Source organism: Linepithema humile, chromosome 1, assembly GCF_040581485.1.
Source record: "Linepithema humile isolate Giens D197 chromosome 1, Lhum_UNIL_v1.0, whole genome shotgun sequence".
NCBI classification, from domain to species: Eukaryota; Metazoa; Arthropoda; class Insecta; order Hymenoptera; family Formicidae; genus Linepithema; species Linepithema humile.
In genome coordinates, this window is record NC_090128.1 from 45,893,318 (window position 1) to 45,916,488 (window position 23,171).

The following is a 23,171-nucleotide window of genomic DNA, read 5'->3' on the forward strand; positions in this document are numbered from 1 at the left end:
TTTACAACATATTTAAAGCTCGTCAAAATCGAAGGGGGACACTTGGGTCCTTTTCCTTGTATTTACCGCCCTCAGTATTCTGTAATTAGTGGACAGACAGAACAGAAAGTGTACTTTGTGCACATGGTATATATTACAAAAAAATGAAATAATATCTATCAAAAAATTACCTTTTTTAAAAAAAGGTAAAAAAAAGGCGCCAAGTACACGCTCTTGTCACAACTAAAACAAAACCGTATTGTTTTATCTTTCAAAAAAATTGTCGTATATATTAAACCTTTCAAAAAAACCTGTCATATATATTATCAAGAGATATATTAAAATCTTTCAAAAAAAACTTGTATATATTAAAATTTTCAAAAAAGCTATTATATATACTTTCTACAATATATTAGACTAATCCGCACGCATTACGAATCTCCACAACAATCACAAATAAGAAGAAAAAAAAATCTTCTTTATTAATATAACTTTCACAAATTTAATTCTTGATGTTGAAATATCAACAAATATTACAAATAAACAACTCACCAATTCTATAATAATTTCAAATTTTACTTATTAACAGCTTTTTTAAATATATTATTAAGTTTGATTGTTCTCATCATTGAACGTCAAACGTATATGACACATCGCAATAAGTTTAAAGTAAGTAAGAAAGATAGAAATACTTTTCGTTTATGTTGCTTTTTTAAAGTTCCATTTCCCACTTACATTGACTTTTCTCCGCTACGCTACGCACATTTAAGGTCTTCTATATTAATAAAACCTTTTTTTTACAACAAGAGGTAATTTTAAGACGAATTTTGTTCCACTTAAAAATTCCTCCACTCTACTCGTTCCAGAAAGATTCCATCACTTTTCTAACTAATTGCGTAGAACTTGTAATAAAAAAATTTTGGATTGATTAAAATCACGAAGTCACACATTACTTAATAAATAAATAACTTAAAAAAAAAAACTTTTATTTATTAATAAAATTAAGAATTGTCAAGAAGTTTTTCACTTAAACTTGTTTACATTTTATTTACATAAATTATCTTGTTTTTAATAGTGACAGCATAATATTAATATAATACTCCATACTCATAGAAGGATTTTACTTGTTGCATATTATATAAATATTTAATATATTGTCATATTAAAATAATAAAAATATTTATATTTAATTTAATTTATATTAAAAAAATATTTATATATTATTAGAATTTCTTCAATACCATGCCTCTACCATTTTTATAAATATTGTGACGTGACGCTTTCCGTCGCGCCCGTCACGAAGGCAGTGGCCCGACCGAGGGAGCGGAATTTGGAGCTGCATCTCCCCGGTCGAAGAGAAAGTGATCTCTCTCGCTTCGACAAGTCTTGCGCTTTTTTTTAAATTGTTATTATCTGCCGACAAGCTTAGAATTTTAGGCACTAAGGTGCATAGTCAATTTTTGCGTTATGTAACCAGCGTCAGTAAGAAGCGACCGCCGTGGAATTTAGGAAAACGACCTCGCGACAGTGGAGAGAAAGCCCGAAACACACGAATCAAAAGTCATGTATCGAGTCTCGCGTTGAGTATTGTCATAATAGCAGATACCGATCCTCCAACTTTACAGAACCGAGGTCATGGGGAAGCCCCGATAAGGTCCAGATAGAGGGAGCGCGGCAGTGCGACCGGACGCCGGATGACATTGCCACCATCACCGAGAGTCCAAAAAGATGGTCGGTGTGGCCTTGGCCTGGCCAGCCGGGCAGATCGAACCGGAGGACAGCAAACATTTATATTATTTTCAGAGAAATTCATCATTGTTTCGAAGTATCGGCTGTGGGCGAGCACAAAGACAAGAATAAACAATTGACGAGGTTGGACCCATACAGCAAGGAATATGCTAGAAATGTGCTATAAACATTCTATGAATATTCTAATATTCCACGGGTTATTCGGAATATTCTATAAAAGTTTTATGAATATTTCATGAAATTTTGTTTATTCGGAATATGCATAGAATATTCTATAAATATTCTAAGAAATGTAGTATATTTAGAAAATGCTTAGAATGTTCTATAAATATTCTAATAATTATAGAATATTTGGAATATTCATAGAATATTCTACAAATATTTTAAGAATATTTATAGAATGTTTTATGGATATTCTGAGAAACTTTTCTAGAACTTGCTATGAATATTTTGAGAATATTTTATGAATATTCCCCAATCAATATAAAATATTTAGAATGTTTATCAGAATATCAAAATATTTATAGAATGCTTTTTAGATTAGTTTTTTTAGATTTTTTGTAATTTATCGATTTTTTTCCAAGTACTTTTTGCGCATTTAGCAAGGTCATAGCGGGGAATGCGTGCCTGTTATCGAATCGCCGTACATTTATAGATATTGTGCTGACGATAACTGGTGCGAATGGAAAGAGGACTCTTGTAAACGTAGTTCCTTGAGAAATTCCAAAGGCGTGATAGTCAAACGACGTTCTTGCAAGCGTGGGACTGACAGAAGGACGAATTGCATAAGAATATATTATGACGTGGTTTTGTGCAATGATTCTTTACCCGGTAGAAAGTCTGCTGAGAATGACAAGTGCATAACAACTGTGACGTGACATTTTTGACGTCCGTCACAAGGGCAAGAAAGCCCGATCGAAGAGGGAAATTTGAGGTCGGAGACCCCACCGCGAGGGGGCGACGACCTCTCCCTCTTAATTCTCTTTTGGAGATTTTAGATTTTGCGTTGTAGCGAATTAAGCGAGTCGTGGTGAGTGGCCAAACTCCCATATTGTGAATTACCGTGGAGCAGCCTTCGTGGGACCTGCGAGGGACTCAGCAGGCAGGACGACGGAGGCCCGGACGGCGTGCAGACGGATCCAGGATAAGGGCAAGTAAAAACACCCTTGCAAATATCATTCGATTCCAGACACAGTCGCTACCGCAGTCACGATTTCAGATACGGAGCATATCGAGGCCGGTGAACGCACCGAGAGAGATGACGCCCGAGAGGGAAGCGCGCTCTCACACGCCGAAGACCCGGGGTGGAGTACCCGAACAAGGAGCTGTTGTAACGAGCCAGGAAAGAAGAATCCGGTCGGAACCTGGCTAGTTCCCGACCGATTCAAAGAAGGTTCGGATCTGGAAACGGAGAAGGCCACGAAGGGCGTTAACGGCAGCTGCCAAAAGAGAGAGACCGGGGTCACCTCGGAAAAGCGTCACGGAGGGCCGAAATATCGAGGAGCGACGCGAGGATCGAGATCGCTAGATATATCGAAGGATCAAGTAGCGCTAATCGATAGCGCGGATCTACATGCGCAGGACGATGCGCGGAATGTCACCGCTGTCCGGCGAGCCTCGCTGTCGTCACTGTTCGGCGAGTCGGCAACCTGAGAGGAACCTCAAGGACCACAACGGGCGTACCGACGTTTTGTAAGGCCACCACTTCGACTTCGCGGTAAGAGCGGTATCAGTAGGCGGCCCGAGCCTCGCGGAAATAAGAACCCGCCTGGTTTTCGTGAAAGAGTATTAAGAGTATCGAAATGTCTCGCGATATGGTGCGAGGTTAGATTTAGGCCGGGCCCCGCTGACTACCGCTTCTATAGAATAAGATTCCACCATGCTATTCCCCTCGGGGCTGCCGAGCCGACGGTCGCTTTGTATAGTATAATGTCTTTTGTATAAGTAATAATTTCGCGTCAATTCTCGTAATGGTGTACCGAGCGTAAGAACTTATTGAAGTTAGCCTGTCGTGTATTTCTCTTGACCTTCTGTTGAGCGTTAATACTAAGAACCATTAAGAATCGCGTAAGGAAAGAATTGCGTTGCACGCTGACTATTATCAAGAGAGATTAACGTAGAGTGAATAGCAACGACCGTACCCAATGAGAAGTATAGAACTGGTACGTCGAAAATATTATACCGCGTGAGACGGAAGTACGCGGACTTCCGCGAGTCGAATATCCAAAATCATAGAGCCTCTCTCCGAGGTAATTTATGTCTCCGCTCCACGGAATTGTTAAGGAGCCGATCACCCGGCGTCAAACTCACTTGATTACTCAATTATCTATATCACCTCATTACTGGAAATACATGTTATTTGTTACTGATTAGTGTGTTCTTAATAACCGTCTATTTCAGACTCCTCTCTCCAAACCGGGTTAGCATCTCTAAAGAACCTCGCCCCTCTGCCATTTGTAGAGTGGGCTAGTCGCGCTTATCGCCGTTGCTTTCAAATAAATAAAATATTGTTTGACGTAATTTGTTCGTGCGGCGCGTTAATCCGCGCCTGGCGCCCAATCATAAGACTTGTCGAAATTGTTAACATCCAGTAAATAAAGCAACGAGGTTTGATACGCTTACCGGCGGGTCTACTTCTGCCCGACGGAAAAGTCGTCGCACAACCCACGACTTTATTTCCAAAAAGTTACGAATTTAGTACCATCATATCGGAAGTGTTGGTGCTGGCAGGAATGCAGGGTAATTATTATAACGATAGACCCTGGATAGCTTGTAATATATTTTGTCATCGAGAGATTGCCATTCCTTATGACTTTTTAAATATTTACACATCACCCAGTAAAATAATTGCTTTTGGCATGGATCCATACTTACCAGATGGACTATGGTGCGTGCCACTGGGAATGTAACCAGAATTATTATTGTCGTAAGCATTACTGTCTGCCGCAAAACTACACATTCGGAAAAAAATTTTCAACTAATTTATATCTAAACGAGGATATGGAAGAATTGTGATTGCAAAACATGCGTAATCAATTTATAACCATTAGTTACTTTGTCGAGTTTCGAACGTTTATCTCATTGTCAGACGTATTACTTTTGCTTATTTTTATTTTACACGGCATTCATTACACATTCGACGTAGATGAATGGACCGAAGATTGTGCCAAAAATAACATTTAATCTACTGTTACTAAGACTAATTAATAAAATTTATTTTATTAAAAAAATGGAAAAATTATTAATTTACATAGAAAAATTGATTTACAAAAAGGAAAATTTGGTTGATGATTATGTAAACGCATTTTTATTCTGTATGAGATGTTTTGAGGTTTTAAAGTAGGCAAATGAGGAGTATACATTTAGGCAAGTATGATGACACAGAAATTCATGAACTGAGATTCCATTGTAACGATCCATTTTTTGGGAGACGTAGTTTTATTAAAATATCATAACAAAATTATATGAAAGATGTGTAGATACGACATCAAGTAAAAGTATTTCCAAATACATCATGTGCAAAATAAAGTACTGAACAGAGTTTACAAATTGTTATTGAAAAAGAATATTTATAACTGAATGAACAATTGCTTGTTAACATCTTAATGTTAAAGTATTTTAATTATTTTGTCCACGATGCAACAATTGCGTTCCTTCCATTCGATCGGATGCATTACGGAGCCGTATTTGTGGACGAAATCTTGATCATATTTTCTCAAAAGATATCTTCAAGTTGTTTTTGATGGCTCTAGCTTGAGACTAATAAAAAAATTCTCGCGATCTTCTCTATATCGCGCTTTCAGAAGAAATTCGTACGCGAACGAATTTAACGGAAAATTATAGCCCTGCGCGTATCTTTGACAGTCTGTTAACCACGTCGCAACATCGATAATGTGTTTCCTCTTTGAGTCTATATTTTTCGATTTTTCTTCGATCTGTGCGTGTATCTTTGATTCCAGTATGATCATGTGCCAACGATGGAAATATTTGCGTACCAAGTATCGTTGTCTGCATGTCCAAACATCTTTCTCAATTTTATTAATAATCTTTTGATGCGTGGAGAACTTTACTCTGTCTAGTGCTGCTGTGAAAATACGTCTAGCTAAACATTGTTTGGGTTTTATTAAATTTTCTCTATTTCTGAAGTAAAGGTTATTATAATTGTTGTTAATAGATAAGGATTTTGAAGTCGTAGCAATTTGCACTGGTTGTTTTTTTATAGAAGACATTGCAAAGCTCTCTTGAATATTCCTCAAGCTATTTAATCCGAGGACTTTGATCAGAAAATGACCAACATATGGCATGCAAGGTGGATTATGTTTTGCTGTGGTCCAAGCTCTTTCATACTTAGAGCAGCGTGGGCTTTTGTATATCTTGGATAATTTTTCCATCGACTCGTATCTACCATACAAACAAAAAGTGTATAATGGAAATTGTAACGCTTAGACATACTATTCCAGAAAAAATAAGGAACTCTTTTTTAGACGCTCAAAATTGAGTAATTTTAAAACTGCTAAAACTCGGCGAGAAAATTAAAAAAGCGCTAAAAATTTCAAAGCTTAAAGTTTGCACTTTTCTATGCTTTAGCTCATTTTCTTTGAAAATTTTCTTTGCAGCTGTGAGCTCGAAAAAAAAGTATTATTTTGTTCTTAATTACGTGTTTTTAACATTTTGCAGTTTAATAAAAGAATTTGTCTCGTAAAATTATGACAAGTATCAAAAACTACAACATTTTGTCTACAAAAAAACGTAATTTTTAAAATCTTGCTACAATTTTTTGAACCGAGTTACAAAACCTTGAAATCAATCCTACATTTTGTGAAAAATAATGTTTAATTTTAATTAGAGTTTAGTTTTAAAATTACGTAAATTGGCCAAAAAGTAGTCGTAGCGAAATTTTAAAACACACGTTTTGTAGGTAAAATGTTGTAGCTCTTGGCAATTGTCATAAGTTTTTCGATAAATTTTTGTCAAAATTGTAATTATTAGCGCGAACTACTTGCATGGCTCGATATCCTTTTTGTTTTTATATTTATTATTTTACTCGATCCATTAATACCTGACAGCATGATGAGTCCTTAAGTAAGACCAGCTTCTCCGAAGCCTGTAGATTGGCAGTGCCTGCAGTCCTGCTAGGATGGATCTGCAAGACTGAAAATTGCCGAGCGTGAAACATTTGTCAGCCGCATTGATGAATCTTGCCATGATTCTAGTCCTCATGTCAATCTGCTTGATTGCGAGGATCTCGCTGACAGTCAAACAAGCGATCCGGTGACTGAAGGCGATCCACGCGCCCAGATTCGGTGAGTTGCGCGATGATCTCTGATACACCAGCACTTCGATTTCGGTCGCCGGTATGCGAACGAAGAGATCGCGATCGATCATTGTCAGTTGCGTGGCTAGTGTGGTGCTATCCAGGTCCCATATGGTGATGCGAAGGTTCATTCGTAACAATCTCCGCAATTGTGCCGTACTTCTGTCGATATCCATCTTTTTAATCGTCTTTTTGTTCTGTTTGCGGCCGCCATTTATGGAGAGCATACGTTCCAAGAGACTGCTGGATCTTCCCGTGATTGTGATTTCAGATTTGCCATTCTCGCCCGAGATATGATTCATTCGTTTGCAGAAGAACTTCTTTTTCGTATGCCTCTCCTTTTCACATCGAAAGTTCTTAAGAGCCGCCAAGTGATGTCTCAGTTCTCTGTTGTGTGAACATTTAAAGACTTTCGAGTACAAGCACTTTATTTTATATACTATTATTTAATAAAAAACTTATTTTTGCACCTTTTTTAAAATTATTTTACAAATGCAAGCTAAATTGGATAAAATGTAATTTTTTTTATTTTGCTAAAGTTACTGTCTGAGCTAAATTTTAGTCTTAAGGTGATCCTAAAGTGGTCTGTTTTACCTATTTTTTTCAAATACACTTAACTTTTTTTTGGCTGTGTAGAATGAAAAGTCCTTTTCTGCAAGTAAAGTACATATGCTAATACACTACGGATGGTCGATTTGAAAGAATTTTTCAAGCCACGCAGCCAAAAAAAAAACAAATTGTATGAAAAGTAGAAGGTAAAACAGAGACGTTTTCTGTTTTACCTTCTATTTTTTGTAAAATTTGTTTTTTTTGGCTGCATGGCTTGAAAAATCCTTTCAAATCGACCATCCGTAGTGTATTAGCATATGTACTTTACTTGCAGAAAAGGACTTTTCATTCTACTCAGCCAAAAAAAAGTTAAGTGTATTTGAAAAAAATAGGTAAAACAGACCACTTTAGGATCCCCTTAAGCAGAGAAATCTCTCGTCAACTGAGATATAAATCATATATTTGTAGATACGGCAGATTTTTTTGTATTACCTGTAAGCAGCCGCTGCTGCCTGAGGTCTGTACCAGTATTCTGGTGTCCAGAACAGTATCACTCGTCCTCTAGTAATTGTACCAATGTTGCTGGCTCCGCCGGAAGTCAAAGCGGCGCAGGAGATGCTTGCCGTCAGTTGACGGCGCGAAACCGGAAGCCTCAGCTCTGGATCCGAGGGTTGCCTACGGATGTTCACCGCGCTCGGTGATCTGAAAGTCTGCACGGATTCGCGTTCTCCAGGCTGGACCGACCATGGCCCGAGAGCGTGGAAGAACTGCGCCGCTGAAGAGAAAGCGTATTTTCGTGGATGCCTTTGACTCTTCAAAGATCTGCAATGATCTTCCCAGACCGTCACACCGCTCTCGATTAATGTGTAAGGATCGACGAGGTGATGCGCAATTCTGGGGACGTAGTTCGAATCACCTCGATAAGGTCCCAAGATTAATTCGGAATTGCATTTTTCTGAGACACCCAAGCCAAAACGCGATACTTTCGACGTTAAAGACGCTGCCGGTTTCTGATGGTGCTGTTGGATTTTCCCGTATTTTTTTTCCATGTGTTCTATAAACTCTTTTTCGGCAAGCATACTTTGACATTCTAGAAATTGAAAATTTTTCAATATTTATATTGTCCTCAAATGAGAATATTTGCATTTGAATACATTTATACACAATTTAGTTCATTTTTTAAAATTTAATTTATTAAATCTATTATTTTCATTATTTAATTTTTTTCTATTTATTTTCCTTACAAATTCTTTATTTTAGTTTCTTATCTTATAATAAAAAAAAATTGAGATTTTTCTAAACTGTTTATGTAAATAAATAAAAATCTGCCCTAACCGTGACATCGACTGTGCTTTCCAAGAATATTAATGCCAACGTTGTCATCTAATTGGCAGGTGTTGCAAGATGAAACTTTGCAATTTGCGCAACAACGTCTATTACGATTTCTTGCGAAAAGAACGTTACACAGTCCTCCAACACGTTGCGATTTTGCCTGACCATCAAATTTCATGTGACAAGGCCAGCTGTGGCAAGATTTCTTGCAGGCGATGTAGCACGACGTACGATCCTCTAGCTCGTATCTCAAATCTTCCAAACTGGCTCCAGCAAATCGCACTGGAATCGGCGTGTAATGGCCGTTCACCAGTTCGTTAAAAGATGGCCCGAGATACAAGTCCTTTTCGGTCCATGTAGGAGCAACGTAATCACCGGCGCCTCCATAATGCGTCCATATTCTACGTATTTATTTTTAAACGCGCTATACTATATGCACACAGTACCTCGTAAATCGGAATCAGTGCGTTTCTGATAAGCAAAAATCGACTTTGATGATATAAATAAAGAGTAATTTATATAATGAATGTAATTACTAAACATAATTTGTATATAATAATAAAAAAATTAAATGTTTAGTTTCTGTAAATAATAATGATGATGAGAATCAGTTCACGCTGATTAGTACCTGAATATCGGTTTTCTGCCTCTCGCGTTGCAATTGCTCGTAACTTCGATCTCGGACGACAGTAAGAACAGTGCGCTGCTGCTCGACGAGCTCGCCGCCGTTGTTTCCGACAACGAGCTACCGTCCATCTTGGACTCTAATAATTTCTGTACCCGTTTGCACCAAATTCTCCAAAAAAATTTCCGCCGCACACCACCGAGCTCGTAATAATTCGCGCGACCATTTATAAATCTAAAAATAATAAATTTATAATCAGTTAACATAGCGTTTTCAAATACGACGATTTCACACAAGCGTGAGTTTTACTTTTTCACTAAAAATAAATTTAAAAAATAAATTTAAACATTTTACGTGTCTTTTTATTTTCTTCTTGAGTATCGGTAGTGTGAGTTTCTCCTCTAGTTTCGGGAATTGAAGGAATACACGTGTACATAGCTGCAAGGTTTGTTCTCTATGGGTACCTTGCCTTTAGAGTCCTACGGCGTCTCCTTCTGAACACACTGAGCGTTACGTATTCCAGAGGATACACGGACACGAGCTCGAAACTCTCGATACTGACATCGATACCAGGCGGGCAAAGGAAGCCGGGATTAGTTTGAAGAACGTCGGCGGCGACGATCAGCCTGGTCGGCGTGAGGCCCAAGGTGACCTGGCGCAGTCCACATCCGTTTCTCGTGGTCTCCGCGAACGGCGACTCCACCAGAATTGTCTCGGAGAACTCGCAGTACTCCGATAGCAGTAGCCTGCGTATCCTGTTATTTTGCGGAGCATCGCGACCGTGCAACCTCGCTTTACACGACGCATTCATTGATGACTTTTCTCACGGAAGGAAGAGAATGATATCGCGGCACTCGTATCATCTGTGAGATTCTGCACGATTGAAGAATTTTTGAAGCGTACAAATGTTACCCTACTTGTCAGTGCTTAACCGCGCTGGAATAATGTTTCTTCGATCAAAACGTCAGAGAGAAATACTTACTATCGTTCGCGAGCAACTTCTCACGAAATGTTTTCTAAAGGATGACTGATATATTTAGGATTATGAAAACTGAGGCTGCTAAATTAATTTTTAGCTATTATGTTTGTTGAAGAAATTACATTAATTTTAATTTTTGACAGTTTTCAAACCGCTTTTCCTCAGGTGCTTCATGAATTTTATATCCTAGAATGTTTATTTCCTCTAAAAGATTGATAAGTAACTAATGATTAAGCGTTGCATATCATTGTTTTTATTTAAAAATTCAACGTTACGTCGAATTTTCCATTAAGATTCTTACATAGTCGCGATCGCAGTAGATTACATTCAAAGACTACGTGGTAAATACTGGTCGTAAAACCTCGTCTCGGTTAATAAGAATTAGCTTCTTTACTCTTTACTCGGTGTATATAATACGATAATAAATAACATATAAAAAACATGTATGTACGTGTAAAACCTCACCAATAGGGGGAGCGCTCTTTCGCTTACAATAAAATCGAAATGGTTAGCGAAAACGTGCAAAAATGTACAAAATTTACGAAAGATTATTTCTATATGAGCACAGAGAGGTGTACTATGTTAAGTCACATAAACATAATTTTTCGGAAAAAGGATCTAAAGAGATTTTTCGTTTTTAATATGTTCTTAGTAAAGTACTTATAATGTTTTGCATATTTTTTTGTATTCGCAGATATATCAAACTTCGATATGTTTCAGAAAATAAAGTTTTGTGATTACGACATGTGTGATTTTAATGTGAACCTAATCAAGAGACACAGTAGTGTAGAATTTTATAGAAGAGTTTTATAGAAATAGTGTACAACTTTTTTCATAGTTCTTTAGTCCCACTTGGTGCCATTTCCTGATATCATATTTTTTTGTAGAAAGTATATATAATAGCTTTTTTGAAAATTTTAATATATACAAGTTTTTTTTGAAAGGTTTTAATATATGACAGGTTTTTGGAAGGTTTAATATATACGACAATTTTTTTGAAAGGTAAAACAATAGGTACGGTTTTGTTTTAGTTGTGACAAAAGCGTGCACTTGACGTCTTTTTTTTACCTTTTTTTAAAAAAGGTAATTTTTTGATAGATATTATTTCTTTTTTTTTGTAATGATACTATTTACCTGGTGAATGTGTTATCACATTGTGACTTAACTTTATACAATCAACATCGTTATTTTCATTGAAAAGATTTAGGTGAAACATTGAAGTATAGAGTAGATAATAATAACTCAATTTTCGAAAAAATGTGACTCAACATAGTATACCTCTGCGCTCATATTCTTTCAACTCGATTGAATCCTTATCGACTACTATTCTCCGGATTCACTTTGATGGTGACTTTGTTGCTGAGGACAGACGCGAGCTTCTCCACATTGCCCTGCAGAAGTTTGTGCGGCTCTGAATTCGTTGTATCGTTGCTGGATGTCGCAGCGTTCTCGGGAATAGTCTTCACGGGCGACTGGTTTTCCTGGAGTTTTGGAAAAATTTAACATGAAATATTGTCGACTACAATTTATAACAATTGTATCTTTACTCTTCTTTAATTTAATTTCATATTTTGTTCTTTCTTTCGTGAAATTTTATTTCTCTTCTCCGTTGTGACTCTATTGTACTACTATTCGCTTACCCCTTCAGTCTTTCTTCTAAGATTTGACCTCTGTAGAGTCGCCACGAGCTCGTTCTGCAGCCTAGAGACGACCGGACCGTTGGCCGTCTCTGCGTCGGCGACGCTGCTCTTTTCGCGACCTGATTGCTGTGCCAAGAATTCCAGCCTGGACGGCTGCTTGGTCTCACCCTCATACGCCCCTATTCTGATGGCCACCTTGCCACCGGATTGCCTCGAAGGCTGAACGCTGTTGGTCGGCGAGACTGACGACGGTGTTTTCGCGAGCTCCGCGACTGGACTCGTCGCGACGTCTTTGCCACTTGCGATCTTACTGGCGCCGATGTGACGCGGGCTACCGGTCGACGATGGGCTCGTCACCGGAAAGTACGTCGGCGGTGGCTTCGGCACCGTGCTCGGCGTCTCCTTCAATTTGAACGATTCGATGCTTTGCATCTCTACCGCATCGTCGTTGCTTCGGTTTTTAGACGGCAGTGGAAGCGGCGGAGGAGCCGGCGGCGATGCCAAAAGACCCGTCGTTGTCGTCGCTGTCGCCGTCGCTGTCGGCGTTTCATTGAGCACTCTTTTTTCTTGTTCCTGAAAATATAATAATAATGTTAATTGATGTACTTTTTAGTATTAGATTTTTATAAATTAGTAAAATTTGGTATTTTTAATTAAAATACATTTTTAATGTATTAACACGTTAGAATTAGGTACGTTTTTTTTAGTACGTTAATAATTTAACTTTAGATAGGAGTGTTAAACTCCTAAATTAAATTATAGACTAATGCTAAATAATTTATGCGTAATTACTAACATTATAAGGAGTGATCGTAACCAATGCTTGTTTCTTCCTCATTGTGTCGCTTATATGATTTGTCTTTGAACTTTTTCTTATTCATACATCACTTTGAATGTTTAGATTGTATATAACAACAGGCGCAATTTAATACATCCAACCTTTCACCTCTTCGTGAGTCAATTATTTATGGTCCTTTTTTCGCTTGCACTTTTTACAGTCAACACGTTGAGCAGCCATATATTATCCTCTATTAAAGTCAATTATTCTACACACACGAAGAACGATCAAGGTAAAAATAGTATCTTTGCCGGATGTGTATTCAAATGATGTTACTTAACGTTTCGCTTAAACTCGTATCATTTTAAAACTTATATTTTAAAATTTGTAGCTTTAAGCCTTAATTTATTGTCACTTCTCAGGAGGATTGTCGATGAAAAAATTTTGTTCACCATGCGCTTTCAGTGAGCGTTTGCTACTCCTCGCTATATTCGCGCTCTCCGCGTGCGGCCTTATTTTCTTCTAATTACGATTGCACGGCGACCTCGCGTTTTGCGGTATTTCGCGGGCCGTCGATCGCGCGACACGACGACGGACAACTGAAGAAACACGAAGAAGCGCGGTGACAAGAGCGTGTGTTACGCCGGTACTCTTATGTAAGCCCTATTATTTTGCACGTCTGCTGCAATTCGTAGAAAACTGTCGAAGCGAAGAAAAAATGTGGCACAAGAGAGCCGCGTTGGCGTTTCGCGTTACAATCCCGATATCGGACGCGTCGCGCATGACAAAGTCGCGATCGTCGCTCCTGGCGATGGCGATTGAATCCGCGAATATTCCGATAACGATTAACAAATGATAAGACGGCAACAAGCCGCTAATCAAGTTATTGATTATTGAGCGCTCGGTTATTAAAAGATGAAAGAAAGGCAGAAATTTGTTGATGATGACGACAGTAAAAAATGATATCTGAATTACTTTCTAAGTGAGAGATGTGTCTCTGTTGTGCGAAATCACCTTTTTCTAATACATTTCAGCATGTGATAATCGTCATTATTCCCGGCAATTTACAGATTTTTGAAATATAACAGTTTCTTTTTAAATAATAAAGTAATAGAGCTCCAAACAATTAATGGTCATTAATTTACGACAAGTTTCTCGACAGTTTCAAATCATTAATCATATTAAAAGTAATTTATCCTTGTAGTAATCAATAAATTCTAACATCTTACACAATGCGCACAGGTTTTCCTACCGCTCAGAGAGAAACAGAGAATGCGTGGAAATCATAGAAAAACAATTCTAACAATAAATGTGGAAAAAAATAAAACAAATCTTCTATATTGCAAATAACATATCTTTTCTATCAAAGATAAAAAACATTATAATTCCATAATTTTAGCACAAATCGCTTTTTCTTGAAGCAAAAGAATTAGACACATAAACCAATTCTGGAATCAAACTGATAAAAAAAAGAAAACTAAAATAAAATAAAAATAAAAAACAAGATAAGATTTAACCAGCGATGACTTAACAAAATGTTAACACTTTAGTTGAATAAATGCTGCATTCAACAATCGATATGCAAGAAGCCATCAATTTAGTTTTCCATCGTGTATGTATAATATTATTATTCGCACTATTATCGTTGGAACTGTTAAATATATTTCCGTCGCACGATAACTGTCGAAGGTGATACGAATGAAAAAAATGAAGTGACCGCAATTCACACTCGTACAATTGACAATTGGTTTGCTAATATATTGCTTCCGTGGTTAAAACTAATCTGCGCTTTCGCGAATGTCGCTTGCAAATCCTCTCCGCTGGGCGATAATACAAGAACTGAGAGAGAACATCGGAAAATGCATGACTTCGAGCGCAAACCGCTCGCTATCTCTCCTTGTTTCAACAATACTGCTGAACGTCACGACCAATAGTGTGCCTTACGTATGTACATGCAGGTCAACGTGTCGGTGCGTCAGCAATACGTACACACGCGTGAAACATGCGCGTACATTGTTGTGTAACCCGCGCGCACACACACACACACTGACGGTGACTACTCCGGAGTCTTCATAATTTTCGTGCTCTTATCTGTTTACACCGGCGGATCTTTGCTTATACTGTTGTGTAATTAAGAGCACGCTACTTGAGCCGCCTGGTAATTGCGTCTCGTAAAAGGCACATTAAAAATTCATCAAACAGGAAAAAAACACTCGAGTGAAAAAACTCGAATTTCCGTCATACATTTTTGATTTCTTATTAAAACAAAATCAACTTCATATAAAAATGAGTGAACATCCTGTATGTATATTTTCAAGCAACTTTCGCAACCTCATTTTATTAAATATAATTACTTAAAATATATGCTTAACAATTTTTTAATCACAATTTATTAAAATTTATGTTGTTTTAATTTTTTTAAATTTACATAATTGTAATTTAAATTAAAATGTTCGCAACTCTACATTTTTCATCTTTTATTTATTAATTTTTTTTCAGTTAATTCTTTATTAATGATAAAACAACAAGCACATCTATATTTATATTGTCAAGGCATGCTTGCAGTTACAACGTGCAAAACGTTACGCATTAATCGGTCTCAAAGATACCGCTTATCACTGAACGGTATACCAGACTGGCGTCAGGTAGACTATTGTTATCATACGAAAGTTAAAGTGTCATATATTTCGAGTTCCACGAGATAGGCGAATAAATTCGCGAGTTTCATTTTTATAAAGTCCAATAAAATTTTTAAAATAATTTTTTGTGGATTTCTCCATTAGCAGTTATTGAATAAATTTAATCTATTAACTTATAAAGTTTGAATTACATAATTTTCAAAATAAATGGTTTATTTATGAATAATTTTTTATTACCTTTTCAGAAATTTGATCCGAGGACTGCGCCTTTTGCTGAGCAGAATTGAACATCTTTTGGTGTGCACGTTTAAATTCCTCCATCAGCTGTAAGAAAAAATAAACGTCGATTTTATTGTAATATTGTATAAAGTGAGGCGATGCTCATTAAATATATGTGAAATTGCAAGCAGTTAACCTTATCGTGTGTGACTCTTTGCTCCTGCGACCTTAGAGCTTCAGGATTCTGAGGTTTACGATTGTCTGGAGCTTTGTCCTTTGGTGCTTCCGCTTTAGCGGCATTATTCATCCTCTGCGAATATGTGAGTAATAAATAATTAGAAATAACGAACAATTAAGCAAAATGCAGATGTGATCGATTGCAAGATAAATACATTGCAACAAATGTAAAGTGATTTTATTCAATGTTCATTTATCTTTGATATTTTTAGAAAGATATTTATAGGAAACATAAAAAATAGAAAAGTTCTCAAGAAACTAGAGTATCAAGAAACTTATTTTTTATCTGCAAATAGATAATATAGTTATCAGTTGACAATAAAAATTACAGTACGTTGTATCGCAAAACATGATCGGAGCACTTCAAACTTCTTGATAATCTTTATTATTTTTCATCGCGATACCATAAAAAACTAACATAAAACGCATTATAGATAAACTGATCGCCAGATATCAGCGCAACAGGAATATATAGGAAAAAATTACAAATACATTTAAAAGAAGAAAAAACAGGCAATATCATGCGCTGTACATATGATAACACGTATATATGTTACGTTAGAAATAAATTATAAGAACTCAATCTTTAGCTAGCTTTTCATTCAGGCTTGGCTCTAGATTTCCTGGAAGTAATTTTTTAAATTCTTAATTCCCATTTCCCTTTTCCTATTAATCACAATTCTTTTGAATCATTTTTTGTCATCTTATCATAAATTTATTATGGAAAAATCGAGTTGTGCAGTTGAAATGCCAATTTCCTGTTCGACGTCGCTCGGTTTACCTGTTGCGCCCGCCTCTGCAATTCCTGCGTGATAGCGGTGCCCAGATCGGTGTTGGCGATCGGCGATGTCCTGACGGTATCCTTGCGCGATGTCGCATATGCGGCCGTTGAAGTCTCCGTGGTTTTGCTCGCTATGCTGCTGGACCCGCCGCCGGTCGCCGATCCGTAAGACATGGTGGACGCCGGTTCGCAGGACGACGTTGACAGCGACGACGATGTTGATGCGGAGTCCTTGCTGCAGGACGACTCGAGGCTCGATTCGGTCTCCGTCGAGCCGGTGCTGCCCATCGACATTGTGCTGCCCATTTGCATGCCCATGGCGTTCATCGGTTTTGTTTCTGTAACGGTAGATGATGTAGACGATGACTCGTGACTGTTATGCAAAACATTAGAAGCGGATTCTCCGCTTGGATATTAAATAAAAATTTGCACAAAAATAAATTGTTTAATTAAGAAAATTTATAAATTAGATCGATTTATCGATAATATCGATAATAACAGAAAATACTTTTAATTCTTTTGAGAAAAAGAACAATATTTTATATTCACACGTTAAAGAAATAAAGAATTTTGTGTGAAACTTTCAATCTTTCAAGAACTATGTTTCTGGGCGGATCGATAGTAGTCGGAGAATTTGCTGCGAGATGCGCGGCGCTCGGGCGAGAGAGAACGCCACACGTCCAGTTATTATTCTAATGACGTGAGAGAGAAGTCGTCAGACCTGCTGGCCATTTGTAAGGAAGCGGCGGCGGGGGTGCAGGTGGACAAACTGACTGATGCACCTCTACGGTCGTTATCGTCTTCCTCTCGGCCTCGCTCTGCCTCTGCATGAGTTGCAGGTCCGCCAATCGATTACCGACCGCTTGGCCGTTCTCCTGGCGCAAAATTATTCACCACGCATTAACGTATCTTTATTTAATTCGGCTCGCGGTTTACACAATCGCCTAACGAGCATTTAACATTTTATCGTGAGAAATGACTCGATAACGAAAACAGATCGGCGAGTTCAAGCGAAATGCGAAATCCTCTTACTTTGGAGCCGTGGTACGCGGGCAGATCGTCCGCCGGGCCGTCATAAATCACATCCTGCTGCCGCGCGTTATCTCGCCGATAAGCCAGCCGCCGATTGGCCTCGTCTCGCGGATTGGCGTCGAAATCGTGGACCTCATAATCGATCCTGGGCGCCACGGGATCGTAGAGCGGCTCGTTGTCGATGTCATCCTCGTAATTGCCCCGCGAGTTGAAGTGATACTGTTCGCCCGGGATCGGCCGGTGATTCTGGTTCTGGTTCTGGTTCGAGCTCTGATTAACACGAATCACGGTCGTGTTATTCGGTTTTCGCGACCATTCCTGTGCCTAGAAAACGGTCAGATTAGACGGCCAATAACGAGTTGCATATCCGCTTTTAAGCGATGTCGTATTTAAAAAAAAACACAATATGCCAAAAACAAAACTGAAGAGAAAGTAAAAGCTGTGTACATACGTATTCGTAATCTTAGCATATTATGGTCATCGCGTTTTATTAACAATACGGAATTAATTAATTAATAATACATATGGAACCGCGATATTTAGAGAAAATGTAATATGTTATTCTGAATAGAATTCAAGACAATTCGACAGTTACTTTTTGTACAAAGCTAGAGAGTAAAGCATGATCAGTACTAATTGCTTGAAGAATCAATTTTGCGCAATGAGAGAGACGATATCCGAAGTTAATTCTACATTACATAACTACGGAATGAGCTATTTTCGTTCATTACCTGATCTACGTGCGCCCACTCTGAGGAGGAACTGCAACTGCTGGTAGATAAGGCGAGAGGACAGCATATTCTATAACGTCACCCGGAAATAAAGCAAGATTTATATGTGTGTTTGATTATGCAAGAGAGTCCATACCGATTTCTAAAGAACGGTATTCGCGGGACGCGCTTTTTTACCGAACGGTGAGAGCACACCGAGAGGGGGGGGGGGACGAGGAACAGGATGAATGTTTACGTGGCGGCAAGGAATTCAAGCGGCGGCCGACTCTACGATCGTTATCGTCAAGTGTCCTATTAATGGACCGACTTTCTCCCGGCGTAAATTCATTGATGCCACTCGATAACGGTCGAGGACCGCCGAGAGATACGTGCGTATCTGCGTAGTATCGTAGATAGTCACGCAGCTGCTCTTTGCGCGTCGCAAAACGAGTGATTCGCACGACGATAAGCGACACCGATCGGTAATTGCGATCAGTGGCGCTTGGAAAAATCGACGATTGGCACGCTGCGTTGTAATCTCGCGATCGTATATTCACATTTTGTTCACAATTGTATGAAATGTGTCGAAATTAATCGGACAAAACCCTAGGAAGAATTGATTTCCATCTTTCTTTTCGCGTGTACCATTAGAACGTTTGCTGACCTGCCGTTTCTGTTGCAGGCGTCATCGCGCGGATACCGCTGATGCATCCTGCCGTCGTGATGGTGCTGCGGTGACGTCGGTGGATTGTTCGGATGCTGGGAGGGCGAGCTCGCGGCCACCACGCTGGACGTCTCGGAGTCGTAACCGCTGGAGCCGCGCGTCCACAGTGGCTCGGGACAGTCGTAAAGGTGATTGGGAGGCGTGGGTCGTTGCACCACGAGGTCGAGGACTGCCGAACTGCGCATCACCTCGATGGCCCTCTCGAACGGCAGATCGATGAGTCGTTGACCGTTACACCAGATTATTACGTCGCCGGCCTTCAGACCCGCCGCACGCGCCGGCCCGCCTTCCCTCGTGCCCTAAATGTGCGTTTTTTTTAATCAATAAAATGAATATTTGTTTCGCTAATTTTGCGGGATACTCAGTTAAAGACGTAAAAGTTTGAAGCGGCTGAATTCTGCTACTTTATTCGAGTTTATGTGCCAGTAATTATGAAAGTGACTCACAAGGAAGCCTCGCGAATCCGAACATTCTGATTTTGATGAAACTTTACACACATGTAAGGGGAGGGAGTAAACAGATGAATTTAGAAATTTTCAGCTGCTGCTCCAAAACTATTTTAGGGGGTGAAACTACCCCTTATATGTAGAGCGGCTTTTTGCTTTTTACGTGTGTAAAGTTTTTTTTTCATCAAAATTAAAATTTTCAAATTTGCGAAATTCCCTTGTTAGTAAAAAATTAGAAAATATAAGTTTATCGATAAAAATTAAATTTATCAATTTTAATTTTAAATTATATTGCAAGAGTAAATATATAGATTTTTTTAAATTTATCTAAACGCAAAAAAATATTTGACATTTACAATTAGAACAACGTTCGTAATCATATCTTAAGTGTTTATATTTTTAAAATTAATATTGAATATAGCTGTACATGTTAAAACACACAAGGCTCGTGCATTTAAATCAGCAAGGTCAAATTTCTTTGCAGAATAACTGTGATTTTTTCAAGCGGAATAAGCTTTGCAGTACAAAAGTAAAAATCTCGAGAATGCCGGTTTTGCTTGTACATGACATAATTATGTCCAATTAGGGTGCTATTAACCTGGACGGTAAGACCAGGCACGATGCCTCTGCAAACGCCGCATCCGAGACGGCCTTTCTCGCCGACGAGAATCCGAATTCTAACTTCTGCACTCGGCACACCGCCTAAACCAGTTTCGTTGTACTGCAGCTGCTGTTGCTGTTGCTGCACCATGTGCCAGGTAACCGGATCGTTTGGATTGCTTTGCGAATCATAAAGGATTTTTGTAACGACAGAATGCCGATCGCCAGTACGCAATGCGCGTACGTACGTACGCAATGTACGTACGGTCCGCGCGAGGTTTTAATTAAATTTCGATACTTACTCCTTTACTGGTATCATCCCCACACCTGCAATATAAATCGAGAGCCATAAATTCCCGCTATCAGTAAACGAGATAGGGATTATTGCGCACGCAGCGCGTATTACTGTTATTAATTATTTTTCTTTTCAATCGCTTCGCTGTCTGTTCTGCGTAGATTTACGCGCGCAATACTTCGCGGCGGAGATGATTAAGATAAAGACGAGATAGTTACTTCGAATTTTGAGAACCAGGACTTGCTGGTTCTTCGCCAGGAGCGCGACTTCCTGATGCACGGCGTCCTCCACCGGATAACCGTTCACCCTTAAGATCTGGTCGCCCACCTGAAAACAATAGGGCGAAAGTGAGATCACGAATTTCAAAATTATGATAGACAACAGATTCCTCGTAATTTTTACATTAATTAGTCGCGTATAATCGCATTGAATTAATTTTCAAATCGGCTGAAGCATCGCGAAAAATCTCGCATAATGTAAATTTCTAAAAAAAAAGAGGTAACGCGTATATTTTCTTGTACTTTGACGCCGGAGAAAAACAGTAGCAATTCAAGATAAGTACCCTTAATCCATTTCTGTGAGCTTCGCCACCTGGCTGGACATCGCTGACGTAGAAGCCGGCGGCGTATTCACGTCCGCCCCGTAACGAGAATCCGAAGCCGGCGTTGCCGCGACGCCTGAGACGTACGTTTCTGGTCACGCCGATGACGGCCATCCTGCCGCCTCCTGCCGGGTTCCCAGGACCTCCACCGGTCGATGATCCCGTGCCAGCACTTGACGCGCTGGAGGAGCCGCCCGACCTGTCGGCATCGTAAAAAGGACGCATATAAATAACGTCGCGCCGCACTCGCAAACGGCGAACGAAAACAGCCGGCAAGAATTTCGTCATTCTTTTCAAGAGCTCTCGTCAAGTAAAATTCGAAACGCGCGTGCGACCGGCGGAAATTTTCAAGCTGCATCACTTCGAAGTCGTCCAATTAATTTCGCAAAATGGTTTCGTTAAATGAGATACCTTTATTTTACCCTCGCCGCAGTATCTTTTCTCGAGATGTTTAAATATTTTTATTCCATTAAATTTGCATCGAGAATTTTATTCAGATACCTTGAAATATCTCTTTCGTGTCCGCTCGCTGCTCGTTCCGTATATTTTCCCGTCGGCGCTACATCCGTTCGCAATGCGTCGCTGTAACACCATCGCGGTCTTATTTCACCTTCGCGAGTAATTGTCTCGCAAAGATCCCCATTTCCCCCCTCCTCCTCCCCCTCCCCCTCCCCCTCTCGCTTCGACGGACGGACGAGCAAGCGAGCGACTCCGGTACCTTTGTTCGTATCCCGCCGATCTTTTTCCACCTCGCTGTGAAATTAATGACCACACCTGGCGTACCGCGCGCCGGCACGAGGAGGATGGCATGGCGAGCTGAGGAAGCGGAGATAGTGGCGGCAAAGTGGAGGAGTCTTGGAGGAATTCCGCGCGGGGTCTCCAAGGAGAGAAGAGGAAGATGGACCGAGAATGACTCGGGGGCTCGAGGTGAAGCTGAATACAGGGACACTTTGCTAATGACACCGGGAATCCATCTTCCCGCGGATATATGCTGGAAAGGTCGTGTGCAACATCGGGGCGACGATGTGGGACGCTGTAGGACACGAAGACACCGGGTAAATGATGATCATTAACGGGAGCGCGAGGGAGAGACTTCGCTCTGGAATGACTTCGCCTCGCCTTACAAAAGATTTTTCCTCTTCCCGGCATCATTTTGCACTGTCATTTCTTCGAGGAACAATACTCGAAGTAGGAATGAGCCCCACGTCCTTTTGGACAAAATGCGAATTTTCGGCACGGATATAATCGAGCGTGAGAACCTTCGGAGGAAATCGGACGCGCGGATTGCGCTCGGTCGTGGGATAATAACTATTTTATTCCCCGGCCGCTGACATCAACATTCTCGGCGAATGCGCATATTCTATATTACATAATGATAGCGTGGGATAACGTAATTATTTTAACGCTCTTAATCACGTACTCTTTTTTTTTTATGTAATGGGACGAGTCTGTACGTTCGGGCGCGCAGCTGCGCGCAAAAGTCAAATTGCCGTCTTCGTGGCCGGAAGATCTGTTACGCGATCGCGACGAGGAGAGGACAATGGGATGCGCCGCGTTGCCCGGGAGGTTCTCGCGACAACGCGCGCGTTCATACGGAAAGCCGTACCGTTACCGTTGTCGATATCATCGCTCGGCAATCAAGTGCCCCGAAAGTGTCACGACTAACGCAAACGTCTGGCACACGCCTCTCCGCATCTGGCTTCGAGCGACCCGCCCGCGTCACGATCGCGATCAGCGTGCATGTGTTAATCCGGGCCTCGATATTCCGTTCACGATTTATGTTAATTCTCGACTCGCGAGTAAAACAACCAAACGGTTAACGGAAACCACTTCCACGAAAAGACGTCGGAAGAGAGGAATGAAGAAAATTTTAAAAAGTAAAATGTATAAAATTAATTAAATTAGATGTTAACATTTAATAAAAAATAAAGCGAAGAGTCGC

At 39.6% G+C, this 23,171-nt stretch overlaps 2 protein-coding genes across 3 annotated transcripts in view; both read right to left on the minus strand.

Annotated features, from left to right (window-relative positions):
* Nucleotides 1–5,161: 5,161 nt before the first annotated feature.
* On the minus strand, nucleotides 5,162–10,579 carry LOC105669515 (uncharacterized). Its single transcript, XM_067347298.1, has 6 exons — nucleotides 10,013–10,579; nucleotides 9,552–9,782; nucleotides 8,927–9,324; nucleotides 8,084–8,681; nucleotides 6,788–7,429; nucleotides 5,162–6,129 (listed from the first exon to the last, which is right to left on the minus strand). Exons 1-6 carry the CDS (start codon nucleotides 10,357–10,359, stop codon nucleotides 5,457–5,459), a joined length of 2,889 nt encoding a protein of 962 aa, XP_067203399.1. The 5' UTR covers nucleotides 10,360–10,579; the 3' UTR covers nucleotides 5,162–5,456.
* A 178-nt stretch (nucleotides 10,580–10,757) lies between these two features.
* The window catches only part of LOC105669585 (protein scribble homolog), a 32,783-nt gene continuing 20,369 nt past the window's right edge, over nucleotides 10,758–23,171 (minus strand). The window contains exons 2-14 of one of the 2 annotated variants that reach the window (XM_012362629.2): nucleotides 21,191–21,428; nucleotides 20,847–20,955; nucleotides 20,636–20,660; nucleotides 20,332–20,512; nucleotides 19,228–19,586; nucleotides 18,585–18,654; nucleotides 17,854–18,177; nucleotides 17,543–17,696; nucleotides 16,822–17,159; nucleotides 16,000–16,113; nucleotides 15,822–15,908; nucleotides 12,168–12,740; nucleotides 10,758–12,008 (exon numbers count right to left, since the gene is read on the minus strand). In XM_012362629.2, the coding sequence (XP_012218052.2) occupies nucleotides 11,841–12,008; nucleotides 12,168–12,740; nucleotides 15,822–15,908; nucleotides 16,000–16,113; nucleotides 16,822–17,159; nucleotides 17,543–17,696; nucleotides 17,854–18,177; nucleotides 18,585–18,654; nucleotides 19,228–19,586; nucleotides 20,332–20,512; nucleotides 20,636–20,660; nucleotides 20,847–20,955; nucleotides 21,191–21,428 (2,740 nt within the window). In that variant the 3' untranslated portion in view covers nucleotides 10,758–11,840. The remainder of the gene's footprint in view (nucleotides 12,009–12,167; nucleotides 12,741–15,821; nucleotides 15,909–15,999; nucleotides 16,114–16,821; nucleotides 17,160–17,542; nucleotides 17,697–17,853; nucleotides 18,178–18,584; nucleotides 18,655–19,227; nucleotides 19,587–20,331; nucleotides 20,513–20,635; nucleotides 20,661–20,846; nucleotides 20,956–21,190; nucleotides 21,429–23,171) is intronic. The other variant, XM_012362630.2, reaches the window with a different exon arrangement.

Coding starts and splice junctions, on each gene's coding strand:
- LOC105669515 (XM_067347298.1), bottom strand. CDS start 10,359: ATGAATGCGTCGTGTAAAGCGAGGTTGCACGGTCGCGATGCTCCGCAA. Junction 9,783..10,012: donor CGTAGGACTCTAAAGGCAAG/GTACCCATAGAG, acceptor TATTATTTTTAG/ATTTATAAATGGTCGCGCGA. Junction 8,682..8,926: donor AAAGCACAGTCGATGTCACG/GTTAGGGCAGAT, acceptor TTCAATTTCTAG/AATGTCAAAGTATGCTTGCC.